The sequence below is a fragment of the Aspergillus bombycis genome (genome assembly GCF_001792695.1).
Source record: "Aspergillus bombycis strain NRRL26010 chromosome Unknown contig00072, whole genome shotgun sequence".
NCBI lineage: Eukaryota > Fungi > Ascomycota > Eurotiomycetes > Eurotiales > Aspergillaceae > Aspergillus > Aspergillus bombycis.
In genome coordinates, this window is record NW_019170074.1 from 1 (window position 1) to 14103 (window position 14103).

The 14103-nt window shown below is 50.2% G+C and overlaps 4 protein-coding genes across 4 annotated transcripts; 2 read left to right on the forward strand and 2 right to left on the reverse strand.

Annotated features, from left to right (window-relative positions):
* Positions 1 to 829: 829 nt before the first annotated feature.
* ABOM_008675 (putative amino acid transporter) lies at positions 830 to 2634 on the forward strand (the record flags this gene model as incomplete). The annotated part of the gene is made up of 4 exons (XM_022535804.1): positions 830 to 1246; positions 1298 to 1478; positions 1531 to 1994; positions 2068 to 2634. The coding sequence occupies 4 exons, from the start codon at positions 830 to 832 to the stop codon at positions 2632 to 2634; spliced, it is 1629 nt and encodes a 542-aa protein (XP_022387073.1).
* An 822-nt stretch (positions 2635 to 3456) lies between these two features.
* On the reverse strand, positions 3457 to 5047 carry ABOM_008676 (uncharacterized protein; the record flags this gene model as incomplete). Its single annotated transcript, XM_022535805.1, has 2 exons — positions 3457 to 4354; positions 4416 to 5047. 2 exons carry the CDS (start codon positions 5045 to 5047, stop codon positions 3457 to 3459), a joined length of 1530 nt encoding a protein of 509 aa, XP_022387071.1.
* A 2111-nt stretch (positions 5048 to 7158) lies between these two features.
* Positions 7159 to 10206, forward strand: GbpA (the record flags this gene model as incomplete). The annotated part of the gene is made up of 4 exons (XM_022535806.1): positions 7159 to 7636; positions 7696 to 8616; positions 8669 to 9382; positions 9437 to 10206. 4 exons carry the CDS (start codon positions 7159 to 7161, stop codon positions 10204 to 10206), a joined length of 2883 nt encoding a protein of 960 aa, XP_022387072.1.
* Positions 10207 to 12578: 2372 nt separating this feature from the next.
* ABOM_008678 (O-methyltransferase) lies at positions 12579 to 13896 on the reverse strand (the record flags this gene model as incomplete). Its single annotated transcript, XM_022535807.1, has 3 exons — positions 12579 to 13097; positions 13151 to 13648; positions 13705 to 13896. The coding sequence occupies 3 exons, from the start codon at positions 13894 to 13896 to the stop codon at positions 12579 to 12581; spliced, it is 1209 nt and encodes a 402-aa protein (XP_022387069.1).
* Between the last annotated feature and the right edge of the window lie 207 nt (positions 13897 to 14103).

A 14103-nucleotide genomic window follows, 5' to 3' on the forward strand; every position in this document is an offset into this window, starting at 1 on the left:
TGTCAATTTCCATGGTTCCTTCGTCCTACATCTAGGTTCGACAGATTCGTATGGTTTCAGGTTCCGTTTGCAGATCTCAAGTCCAGGATTCCCCGCGATGCTAGAAACTTTAACATGCGCGCATGGTGATGTGTCCTTCTCGTGGGTCGTGATCGCAGACCATGTGGCCGAGTTGACGCAAGGGATACTACGGGAGTCTTATAATCCATGGCTACGCCGAACGCCATTGCTCCCTTGGCGACTTATTCCCCGAATTACTCGCCATCGGGCCAGCAAAATACGCAAAAGATTCCCAGAGCATGTAACCTTGATCAGAGCGGTGGCCACCACCCAAGCCACTTCCCATCGGTCGTTCAATACTCGTCGCTGCTTGAATTACCTCGCAGGTGGCACTGGCACTCTATATCATGAGAGATAGCGCAGTGGTACATTCGATATCAGTTGATGTCTTAGAGGCTACTGATAAGGCTACTTACTGGCAGGTGTGCAATTGGCGGAAGGGTACTTATCAACCAGCAGCGAAACGGTCTGACCACGCGGTGATACCCTTTCCACAAACCTTCTCAACCTAGTGTATCACCCTTATGCAGGTTGCATTGCGGTCGCAGTAGGACTTGGGCCGAGAAAGGCTATCATCAAGTAGCCCAGGCAAAGATAAAGCTGGGGGCTTATCTGTCCTAGCTGAACTGCTATTTGGGGTTCGTGCGAAGGGTACGGTAGCATTAGCCACTAGTTGCTGTCCAATCTCTATATTAATACCCCCTGGATTCCTTGTCTTTCTCGCTCGGTACTTCCCGCCCGAACCTACCTTGTTTTCCCTCCCTTCACTATGAACGAATCCATCATTCCCCCGCGGAGTTCGTCGGGAAGTATGAAAAAGACCGCCCAGCCCGCCACCGACTGGGAGGTTGACATCGATCATGGCGCCGAAACCGACCTCCAGCGGACGCTATCCACCCGCCACATCACCATGATTGCCCTGGGGTCATCGATTGGTATGGGATTATGGCTAGGCAGTGGAACATCGCTCGCAAATGGTGGCCCAGCGGCCATCTTTATCGGCTATCTCTTGAGCGGTACCATGATCTGGTCGGTCAGCCATTCCATCGGTGAAATGGCCGTAATGTATCCTCTGCCTTCGGCATTTATTCAGTGGACGTCGATTTTTGTTGACCCGGCTGCGGCATTTGCCCTGGGATGGGCATACTGGTTCTCCTACTGGATCACCATCGCCAACGAGTTACAGGTATGTTAGCCATAGATGCCTCTCGAGCTCTCAGAGCCTGACCCGTCATAGGGTGTCGTGACGGTTCTCAGTTTCTGGACCGACAAGGTGCCCACGGCAGCGTGGATTACCATCTTCTGGGTAGTGATTATTCTCATCAACGTGTGGGCTGTGAAGTTCTTTGGCGAGGTGGAAGTCGTTTCATCGTCCATCAAATTCGGGTGGATTATCATTGTCATTATCTCTCTGATTGGTGAGAAACTGGCACAAAGATCTTCCTTTTCCCCTCGACTGACATGTCACAGTCGTATCTGCAGGAGGCGCCCCTGCTGAGGGCCCCATCGGCTTCCGGTATTGGAACTCGTACGCCTTCACGAATGGATTCAAGGGCTTCCTCAGCGTCATGCCGACTTGTATCTTTGCCATGTCTGGATCTGAGAACTGCGCCCTAGTTGCGGCCGAGACCTCCAACCCTCGAAGAGCTGTCCCCAAGGCGGTGGGGTCGATCTGGCTACGCCTTTCTTTGTTCTATATTCTAGGCTCTCTCATGATCACCATCACGGTTGACCCAAAGGACAACAATCTGTTCGGCGCTTCGGGAGTCAACGCCTCGCCATTTGTCATTGCCTATCGCAATGCGGGTCTCGAGCCTTTGGCCCACATAATGAACGCCGTGGTCTTCATCTCGGTGGTGTCCACGGGTAGTATTTCTGGATATGCCGGGTCCCGTGCTCTCATGGGGCTGGCACATGTGAAGATGGCGCCTAAGGTGAGTACCATACGCCCTACAAATGCTGGTTAGACGCAGATGGCTAATATGCACTGCGCCTCGCATTGCGTAGATCTTCGGCAAAGCAGATCGGGTTGGACGTCCTCTAGCCGGACTCTTTATTACACTTCTCATCGGAGGTGGCCTGGCCTACCTCAACGTGAGCAACAGCGGCGAGGAGGTCTTCACCTGGTTCTCCAATCTCACATCGCTTTTCACTCTGTTTGGCTGGGCGATGATCTGCCTATCGCACCTGCGGATGCGTTATGCCTGGAAAGTTCAGGGCCGCGATGTATCCGACCTGCCGTGGAAAAGCTGGACATTCCCCTACGCTGCGATCTGGGGGTTGGTATGGTGTATCTTGCTCATCATCGCAGAGTTCTATCTGAGTGTCTGGCCACTTAAAGGACAGACCACGGCGAAGAATTTCTTTGCCAACTATGTCAGTGTCGTTGCTATTGTTGTCCTGTATATCGGGGCCAAGATCTACTATCGCGGGCCTTTCTGGGTGGATGCCCGGACGGTTGATCTTGACGGTCTCCGACGGTTCTACGTCAAGACTGACGATGAAGAGTCCGTGGGGGGGAAAACGGGCGCGGTAAAACATGTCACCAAAGCCGTCCGGTTCTTGTTCAATTAAGCCTTGAGGGTTTGCTGATATTTCCATTCATGATCATACTGTTGTATATATTGTCGATGAATACTGTTTCAAGAACTTATTGGATGTTTCAAGTTCAAGCTACTGCTGTAACGACGACATTGACAAAGAAGTCCAAAGTTCGGGCGAAAAGGTTTGGGCTGCATTATGATGTGTAAAGTTTCCCCCACGTATATCGAATTGGGGATGTGGTTTAGTGGTATAATGTTCGCTTAGCATGTGAAAGGTCCGGGGTTCAATTCCCCGCATCTCCATATTTTTTTTCTTTTTACTTTTCCTTAATTTGCGCCATGAGGGTGTGATATTATATTCTCTTACGGAGTACCGGACGTCTCTTGAAGGCCCAAGACCTTTATTGTGTAGAAGTCGTCATAATCACGCTAGTATCCATACATGTCTGTAGATATTTCCCGAAGTTTTGTCAACCTGCAGAATGTCCCCAGTAGCGGAATATATATTGGCAGGGAAGGATGGGTGAATAGTTGGGTGAACTGGAGACTAGTGGTTGGCACTCAACAAGAAGATGTTTTCTACATTACATCATTGAGGATTATCAATGGAAGCAGAAAAATTCTTACATCAATATTAGATGCCATCTACTATACTGAAACGTCGAGAGACACTACTCGTTCTAATTCCTGGCGATGCGATGCTTGCTCAGTGCGCAGACCGCCTACCTCCAGGATTCGTTTTGGCCGGCAAAAACAAAATGACTTGAGCAGGCGGTGGGACAGAATGCGCAAACTGGAACGCGAAGTGCGAATGACGTCATTGATCAGGTAAAAAGTCAATTCATGAGATATGTCAATAGGCACCGACTTCACTCTCATCCAAAGTTGTCCACTTCATCAAAAACGCCTCCACGTCATGTGCATCTTCCGTCTTTACATAGCCCCCCTCGTGAGAAGCAACTGGCTGTTTCGGGTATACTTCAACTGCCGGATTCCCTATCCCGTACTGGTGCTGGATGATCGGGCTTGACGTTTCCGAGAAGGGGGGTCCAGGGGAGTAGGGTGTTAATGGGAGTATTCCTGCAGCCATTTCATGGGCTATGGCCGGTTGTTGCACATGGCCCAATGAGTTGGATGGCCGTTGGAGTGGCGCAGGCTCGATATACTGCTTCTTTCGCTTCGTCATCTCATCTTCAAAGCTCCGTAACCTCAGCGGGTTAATAGTGCCCCGTTTACTGCCACTTTCTGAAGTTGAGGCAACGTAATCCACATTTGTACGCCTGCTTCTTATTGCCCCCTGATCCAGTTTGGAAGAGGTGCATACGGCATACTCCTTGCAGAGCGCAGAATATTGCTCCCGGAACCACTGTGCAACTCGCTGACCGTGACGAGTTTCGCAGTGGCTAATCTCCGAGTAATAACATTGTAGAATGTCGTCTCTCATTCGACGATACTGATCATAATCAATTCTAGACTGATAGGTGTCAATATCGGACAGGACTTTCTTCACTAAGGCGTCGTACTCTCGCAGCTCCGACGGAAGTAATTCGTTCGCCAATGGAGCATCATTGTATGCAAATGTCATGGTAAGACAGGTCGATAGCTGGGATTCGTTCGGCTGGTTGTCCGTAATCTTGGCAGACTCCAAGGCCTTCTTCAATCGTTCAAATTGAGTTTCGTTCGTTTTCTTCTCCCCGACAAGTGTGCGAATCAGCTCTCGCTGCTCCTCGAGGACGCTCAATTCTGCTCGACTAGCCAAATTGGTCCATTATTATGCCAAGCTCGTCGGACTTCGACCAAGGAAATTCTTACCTACGCAGCTGGCCAGCATACATGATTACATTGAGCATCAAAAGCATGGTTGATTTTAAGCGCTCCAAGTTGACTCTGAGAACCTCCAGGTCTTCCTCAATACACAGGAATCCGACCTTTCTTGCTGCCTTCTGGAGAAGGCCTTTCGTGGCTTTCTGGTCAGGATAATCCACCGCATCGCTGATTCGTTGGAACACCTTTCTACATTCTCCCAGCACTTGTTGGGCTGTAGAAAATGCCTCCATAGAATAGAGTTTAGCATCCTCGTCCTGTTGGAGGCTGTCGCCTAATTGACGTAGAACATTACACGTCAAGGCAACATCACTGGACAGGCTTTGGATGCGTTGGTCTGTGTCTTTGAGCCTGCGGCAGAACGTATAGAGCTTAATCGAGAGATGGGTGCCAAGCTCTACGACCTGGAGAATGCTGGCAGCAACACCGATGACTTCTAGTCCGGACATAGCATAGCCCCCGTCGTTGAAATCAATCAATTTGGAAGGTGAAGTGGGAGAGAACAAGCGTATCCAATTTGGTTGCTGAGTGCAGGTGAGGCTGTGCTCCTCGTCCGCCTCGTGATCCACACGCCATGATTGGTGCAGGTGGTTGAAATTTTGCAGCCAATCATGATTCATTGCGGACCGAACGATGTTATTTTAGGATATCTCCTGAGAACCTGGAAGCTGACAACAACATCCAGGAGATACGACCGATGCAGCATACATATCCACGGGTGATTACTCGATGGGGGCTATGGAGTGGAAAAAAGCTGCTCGATTGAGTTCTCGGCATCGGTCGACAGCATAGGAACTTTAAGAGATGAGGAGACCAGCTTGGTCATAGGTCGCATCGTATCAGTATCACGAAACCAGTTCATACTGACATATTACCGCAGCTTAGATTAATTCAAAGGAATTGAGCAGTAGTGAAGAGACGCTTACTCTTACGGCACTAATCGTTGAGAAGCGGTTATCTATCAAACAGCTGGGACGTACCGCGGCAATCGCGAAGCTGCCCAAATAGCTTCGAAGGCAAAAGCCGATGCGCTGTTAACTCGAGGAAATCAGGAAGTCTCCGGGAAACATTGACCGGAGTAAGAGGACTATCTATGACGATTTTAACTATGATGTAGTCGCCTGGGCTATGGCATTATCTTTGTCGTTGGCTAATATGCGTTGGTGTCGTAAAGCGTACACCGACTGGGTATGCACTTTGGTGAAAGATGGGTAGTATCACCCAACAAACGGCCCGAAATTTTCCCAGCGGCCCGAGGTTATCGCCTTAGATATTGGATACCCCTCGTTCGATTGTCAGGCACGACCAAAGAGAGGGGATGAGGCAACGTGGTTGTCCGTCCGGAGTGATGCGGTGACAAACATGTCCGAGGTCTATGCTGATGACATCGTCATAATAGGACATTCGGATGTCGGGAAAGTAATCCCCAGCAGATTCGAAACTCCACTGAGAAGGAGAAAAAAGGGAAGAAGTGATATTGGTGGAGCCCAAATGCCGGTCAACGCTGCAGGTGAATGGTGGGCTTCTGTGAGTCACACGCTTTGTTTCCTGAATTGGGGCCTGTTCATAACAAGGAAAATATTTTCTGCAGATGGTACCAACACAGGCCAGCTACACTGCACCAGTACCCCTGAGAAGGAGGGGTTGTAGTGGACCATGCTCTGGTGGGTTGCATGGTATGTTCCGGGAGTAGTATAGTTTGTATAGGATAGTGCCAGTGTGCGTGGTCGTAGTCTCTGACTGTCTGCCACAGCAACCCAAAGTCCCTCAGCAAGTGAGTCACTGCTGTCGAATCTGACGTCTCTTATTGGTGGGGAGGTAGGCAATATTTTTTTTTCTACCTAACCAGCCACTTCCTTTCGTTATGGTTGTTCGGATGTTTGTTGTTCATGGGTTTAGTCAGATAGGCGAAAAATAATCCTAAAATTCTAGAAATTCCGTGAGTGGTCACGGGCCGCGGGATTATTAAGCCGGACGATGTGGTGTGCGTTCATTGGACACGAAGCACCTGACTGCGGACTATACTATTCTGGGCGACCAGCAGTTCCATCCTCGTCCATTCAATCTGGAACTAAAGCATGCCTAATGATTGACGGTGCCTAAGAACGAAAACGTACAGGCAGGTTTATGCACCTTATCCATGGTCTGGTTCCTTGCTCATGCTGTCATAGGTTGTCTGATCTGAGCAGTCCAACGCCTCAGGGGAATCAGAATAGAGCGTTCAGGGGAGCGTTTCAGCATTGTTTCAGGTCTCAGGGCTTAGTTTCTTCAATGATGCCTGCCCTAAGAACCTGACATGATCTGAACCCCGGACAACTCAGACGCTTTGACGCGGTACGCGAACGATAACTGGACTGGGTGCATTTCATATGAAATGGAGACCCACTCGACAAAGTCGATCTCCACTTCCAGAGATCTTTTAGTTACCCTTTAGTGTGAGGCGTGGTGCTGCCAAAGAGCGGTGAATTCGCTTCATCTCTGATCTGTCATCTCATCATAGGTCTATTGCCACTGTCGCTTGTTCGCCTGCCTCTCATGCCTTACCGCGTCTGCTATTCTCGTGCACGCATGGCAATTATCGTGGATCAACCGGAGATTTTCTTTCCCAAAGACAATGATCACAAGAGATGTGTCTGATAAAAGGGGGCCCAGCAGCCATGGGCTGCGAGGGGGAACTAGAACCATATCTTCTACTATTATCCTATTCTATCCTCTCTACAAAGACACTTGAATGTTGAGAGCGACAGTTCGCAAGATCTTTACCTTTACCATACCTCCCTTATACTGCTTTATGCTGTCAACGTTACGAGGCTTCCTCTCGCAGTTGTGTCCGTGCCGCAAGATGGAGTGCAGGCAAAATACTTCCCGCTTCCCCTCGCTCTTGTCGAGCTTATGGGGCCCTCGACGGTCGCAACAGTCCCTCTCTGTTTCCACATCGACACAGACTCAGACACAAACCCCGCGCGCGCCGGCACCAAAGATTGATATCGCATCTACATTACAGAAGAAACGGTCCGCCGAACAAGATCGAGTGAGCCGTGAGACCGCTCAAAAAGAGTTGGTGGGCGAGATTGAGAATCTGGTGGGACTGGAGAACGTCAAGCGCCAGCTGCTTGGGGTGCAGAACTGGGTGCAGATCTGCCGTCGACATGGTCGAGAACCCCGCAATGAGTGGTACAATATAGTGTTCCAAGGGAACCCAGGAACAGGTGAGTTTGTCTACATCGGTCACTGGCGAGTTCCGATACTAATCACATTGATTTCGTAGGCAAGTCTACCGTTGCCCGAATTTACGCCAAGATGCTCTACGCCATCGGCATCTCCGACTCCAACACCATCAAAGAAACATCTGGCCGAGACCTCGCCATCAAGGGCCCTCAGGGCGCTCAGAAATTAATCAAAGAGATGGCCAACTCCGAATCTCCCTCCGCACCGACAGCCGGTGTCTTGATCGTCGACAACCCTCACACCTTGATGCCCTCCAAGCTCGAATCACATAAGGAGATCCTTGACTGTCTCCTTCAGGCGATGGAACGGAAGACCGGGCGGATCATCGTCGTCTTCATTGGCCATGGCCCCGATATGGACACCTTCCTCCACGAGAACCCCCGAGTGCAGCGCCGGATGTGTAGCACCGTGAATTTTGCGGACTTCGACCGCCATGAGCTTCTTCGACTCTTAGGACGCCGCATCACGGAGGAATACGGCGGAAAAATGCAGGCCGAAGGCGGGCTCGACGGCCAGTACATGCAGGCTGCAGCTCGCCGACTTGCCCGCAGTCGCGGTGAAGGATTCACCAACATCTATGCCGTGCGGCAACTTGTGGAGACCATCGCACACCGTCAAGCTGAGTGTCTGATGGAGCAGCAGGACATCGGAATGGAGGATGTAGATTACTTCTTCTTTTCCAAGGACGATATTCTGGGACCCAACCCGTCCGACATCCGGTCCCAGAGCGCCGCATGGACATCTCTCCAGTCGTTCGTGGGGCAGGAGCTCGTCAAGGCCTCCGTCCGCGAGGTTTTCGGCACGGTGGAGGAGAACTACTGGCGGGAGGTTAAAAATCAGAAGCGGTTGTTGGTGCGAGTGAACCGTGTCTTCGCTGGCCCACCGGGCACGGGCAAGACCACTGCAGCAAAGCTGTACGCGCAGATCCTGGCGGATCTCGGTCTCCTCAGCAATGGCGAAGGTGAGTAAAGTTGAACCCCCTTAGACATTACCAGTAGCTGACTGTGCGGCAGTGACTGTCAAGCCCCTCTCCGCGTTTAATAACATCTCTGATACCGACGGCATCCTCTCTTCAACGGTCGGAAAAGCTCTGATCATCGACATGGACACCCCAGAGACCGACGACAATGATTTCCAAGTCTCCGATAGTGTGCTGGATATGCTCATAAAAGAGCTGTCTGCGAACAGGGAGAATCGCTGCACCATTCTTGTCGGCTCCGACCATGCCGTTGACACACTGCTCCCAGAACTTAAGGAGGCGTCAAGGATGCTCGAACACCAAGTCGTTCGATTCCAGCCACTCACCCGAGAGCAGATGGAGGAGCTCTTCCAGGCGAAACTGCAAGAGCAAGATGTGGACGCCACTCCCGAAGCCTTCCAAGCAGCCATGGATATCCTCGAGAGCGCCCGGATGCGCAAAGATTTCGACAATGCACGCGGGATTGAGCGTCTCCTGACGGCTGCCAACCGCAATTTCGACCAGAGACGTTCTCGTGCACCCGACACGCCTTTGTCACAACGTGTGCTCGGGCCCGAGTACTTCAACGCCGAATTGGTGGGCGGCAAGGCCGCTCTAGCATTCCGGGAGGAATTGCGTCACTCGATCGTCCCCGACGACATCATCTCTGTGCTGAAACGGTATCACAATGAGATGAAGATCGCCTGGTTCCAGGGCCATGATCCCAGAGCACGAGTCCCGTGCACACTGGTTTTCAAGGGCGCCAGTGGTAAGTTATTTCTAGTGCTTCTAGTGGAAGACGATTATTGACTGACCGTCACAGGAACTGGAAAGAAGACCGTCGCCCGCCATCTAAGCGCCTTGTACTATAAGATGGGGGTCTTGAAGACTTCTGCCATGGTTGAATGCTCGGTGTCTGATCTCGTTACCACGAGTGTCAGTCACACATCGATCCGGACTCGGTCGCAGTTGGAGCGCGGACGCGGCAAGCTGCTGTATGTCGAGGATGCTCATCGATTGGGAGACAACGAATACACCATGCAGGCGATGGATGAGCTCATCTACCTGCTGCCTAAGCTCTCCCAAGAGATGGTTGTCGTTCTCGCAGGACCTTCTCAGGAATTAGACCACCTGCTCGCCAATCGACCTCGCCTGGCAAGCCTCTTCCAAGAAGAAATTCCCTTCCGTAATCCAACTCCTCGTGAATGTCTCCGCCTGTTGGACCGACGACTCGAGGAGGAAGGTGTCCGGGGCCCTCGCCTGTTCCTGACCGACCCGCGCGAGGTAACTCACCGGGAGTTCACCCGAGCCATTCAGATCCTCTCCATGTTCCCCTGCTGGGGTAACGCCCGAGATATTGGGCTTCTTGCTCGGTGGATGGTGTCCGTCGCTGTCAAGGATATGCCGCTGGACGGCATGACTCTTCCCGAGGTCCGTCTGACCGACGAGCAGGCGATGGCCTGCATGATCAAATTGTTTAACCTGAAGCGCGACCGCCTTCGTTTCAACCAGGATCCCAAGGCCCGGACTCTTCCTCGCATCCTCTCTCAGCCACGGAGCACGGAACGTGGCGGTGTTCGATTTCCCGTTTGACACAGCAGATGATCGGTACTCTGACTTGACCGTTTCTATGCTTTCCTTTTCTATCTTCGTCCTATTGATGCTCATTTAAGATGTATCAACACACGTTTGTGATCCAGCCACACAGATTGACCATGATATCGGCTTTCTTTGACTTTAGAACTATCATGACTGGCGTTGGGGATTGTGTTTTGAGCGATGACCTTCACCGAAGTTTCCTTTGTATATTTCCTTTCTTTCGGTTGATCTCCTGTTCAGTTTTATATTCCACGAATGATGTTTGCACTGCATGATTACAACAACGTACTGCCTTGCATTGTTTGTTTGTTTGATTACTATGAAAACATATGTATGACTTCAAGTCTGGTACTTGGACTCAATATCACACCTATATACGAGGTCTTTTCTCCTTTCAGCGTCTCCATATTGTTCGTCCTCCGCCTGTCATGTACAATGCTGCATCTCCCTTGCATAGAACAGATTCGCATAACATGGATTACCATTTGCCATTTACCACGTCACCACGACATCCCTCCATAGATAGCATTAATTAACAACGCATAATTCCACATCCACATCTCCACTCACACCAAGACTCCTCGCAACCTTAATTAGGCTTCAGAGTGATCGACAACCGACATGAACCTTGTTCTGCCCGGCATGATAAGAACATTGAGTGGTCTAGTTTCTAATTACAACGAGTCACAAGGAAGGACTAGCGACTCCCTTGCAGCAAGACGCAACCCCGCAAAGGTGGCTACGTAGTCCTGCATACGAGGGATTGCTGAACTGGTCTGAACCGTGGTCTTGCTTCCAGTGTATGTATGTACTTATGCTATCGCTATGGATCAAGATGGCTCATCATAGGACCTTCGCCACAACAGCCCTCTAACTAGGCTCGTGAACTGCCATAATGTAACCCTTTACCGTATCCACGGCCGCTGTTCTCTTGGAAGTCTTGAACTCAAAGTGTTATAGGACAGTCACCAGAGTTAAGATTGGCTTTGCATATGCAAGGACGTGATGTATGATTAGTTGGCCGCTCGCCTCTTCTTGTTTTGATTTGTTCTTGTGATGTGAGGGGGATGGTATTGGGCTTTTGGGTTCGTGGCCATATACTTGATATCCACGTACTATGGACTGCCTCTACTGATGACACTAGATACTGGTTCAGGTGGAATTTGTTGGAGTAGATAGTTGGATCAACATGGATGAAGCAGGTTGCTTGGCTGGTTTGAGGTCTATTGGGTCGATCGGAGATTAGATTGATTGGACTGCTTGTAGTGAAGGGAGGCGGACATGTTGATTCCGACGTCCTACCTACGTTTTGAACTGTTGGAGGATGCTGGATAGGGTTGGTGCTCCCCAGACGTGGAAGTGATATCAGCCCTTTACCATCGGTCCGCTGGAGGTAAGGATCCTTTGGCACGGAATGATAAAGATGAAGAGTAGATACTGTTAAGATAAGAGAATAATTCTTGACATTTTATCCCCATAGGATTTCCCTAATTTCTGATCCTACCTGTGTAGGACGATCTGTAAGAACGCCAACTAGCCGGAAAGATCATTATACTCAGACTAAATCGCCTTTCAATTTGTGACAAGCTAGCCTGGAATCTTGTTTATAATCCTCTTAGAGATGATTACAAGTAGAATATCTCATTCTTTGCTCATGGGAAGCATATACATAACGGCAGGAAAGATTTGTGTATAGACTCACAGACCCCAACCACCCTCCGGTCGCTTTTCCTTGTCCAGCGTTCTCCTCGAACCCACCGTGTGGCTTTTGATCCTGCCATTCCAACAACCGCTTCTCACGTCCTGCTGATTCAATGGATATTCAACGCTGATTTCCTGATGTGCATTAGATCTGGGGTGGTGGTAATGTATATCTTTCGTGTACGAGGTCGAGGGTGATCTGCTGAATGACGATATTATCGACAAATGCTGGTATAACGAGTATGCCACAGTCGCGCAATGAGCTACAAAGACAGAGTGGCTGTTTAACAAAGGAATAAACGAGAGAGGAGCCAATGCCGAAACAGTTTCAGCGACCGTCCCGTACGTGGCTATAGGTAACATCGTTCGTGGGCTACGGGACAGCCTTCGGGGATGGTCGTCCTACTTTCTTCAGCCGAACCTGAGCAACTTGGATTCACTTTCGAGTGGTATAGGCACAGCTCTTGAAGCAGAAAAAAAGAGATATACACCACCTGGAGATATACATTTGTTTAAGCTAAGCTAACTCCATGTATATTTTGGAACCCTAACATATTTATGTCACTTCCGCAAAATGGTGGTTGTATGCAAAATAATGTAGCGCTGTAGACCCTCGGCACCATTCACACATGGCGACGGTTGCTTTGGGGTTACGGCCACGACAATTATGCTCTCTTCTTCAGTTCCATAAAGGAGTCCGCGCTGCCGGCTGGGTGCACGCAACCCACAATTTCCAAGGGTGGATCGATGGACATAAACAATGCGTCCCAGTCCTCGTAGGATCTTTCCTTGCTTCCGAACTGAATCATCATCTGCATGTCTAACGCTCTCATGACTCGCTCGCGCTGCCAAGACGCAGTTCCAGGGCTTTGAAGAATTTGCTCTGCCACGAGGATGGATGCTCCTGACTTCATGCTATCAGCAAGAGCCTGCAGGATGGCCCGGCAATCATTGTCATTCCAGTCGTGTAGAATGTGTCGCAAGAGGAACACATCTGCCTCGCGACCTAATGCCGACTGTGGCCTGAAAAAGGAGTGAGGCAAGAAGATGACCCTTGACTTCAAGTGGCGAGGGATATTGTCATCGGCACTATCCTTCAGCTTGAGATTGTCCTCCACGATGACGGCTAAAGTAGGATACTCTTCTGCGAGCCTTATCCCGACGAATCCATCTGCCCCGCCAACCTATAATCATGAGAATCCTATGACAGCTTTTGACTGGATACATCAACACTCACATCGACGACAATGGCTTTTCCCAGCTTCTCCCAGGCGAAGCCCTTTAGAATGTAACTCACATCATGGGCCCCACCACTGGTAATTAATGCCATATACTTTCCGTAGTTTTCGATCAGTTCCGGTCTTTTGGAGGCAGAAGTCCACCACGTATCCATAGTGTTATGAGCTATCTGATATGCGCACTTGTGTTCTCTGTCACCGTCTTTCAACCAGTCCAGAAGCCGGACCATGGACGGTAAACAAACGTCAAGCTGGTAAGTAAGCAGCGGTGACAGCCGGGGTATCTCCATGGAGACGTCTGTCTGCGTAACACAGTCTGGCTCCGGTTCGCTGAATACACCGTAGGTCATGGCCTGTCGCAAGATCCGGCGGAGAATGTCCACAGGTAACCCGCACTTCTGCGCGAGTTCAGATATAGCAATACTTCCACTGAGAGGAACGATGGTCGCAATCTGGTAATGGTTGATGACCTGCAGGGATGCAAGATTCTGTCTGTCCTTTGTACATTCGGTTAGCCAGCAACCATTCATAGGGTGAGATTACGGCTTCTTACAATCAGTGCCATCTCTTTGAGCATCTCAGCAGGACTCGTAACGAGAGCCAGCATCCTCCGACAGGCCTCGATTACATTTACACGCGCGTTGCATGTATGCTTTGAAGACTCATCCTGCAGCATAGGGACTGACTGGGAAATGAAGTTCGCCAGCTCCATGAGGCTGGAAGAGGAAGGAGGAACAGAGGCCATGACGCTATTCCGTCTGGCAAGTGCGGATGAAGATGAGGTCGCAGGTGGAAAGAAAGAGAAAGCAGAAGATGGGAGAACAAAGTGAAATGGGAGGGGGAAGAGAAGTCAAGTGAAGTGAATGAAAGATTGGATGGGTCACTGACATCACGTTGTCCGCATAGCCCTTTCAGGAACTTCTTCTTTATCTGGCACCAGGTCAAGAATACA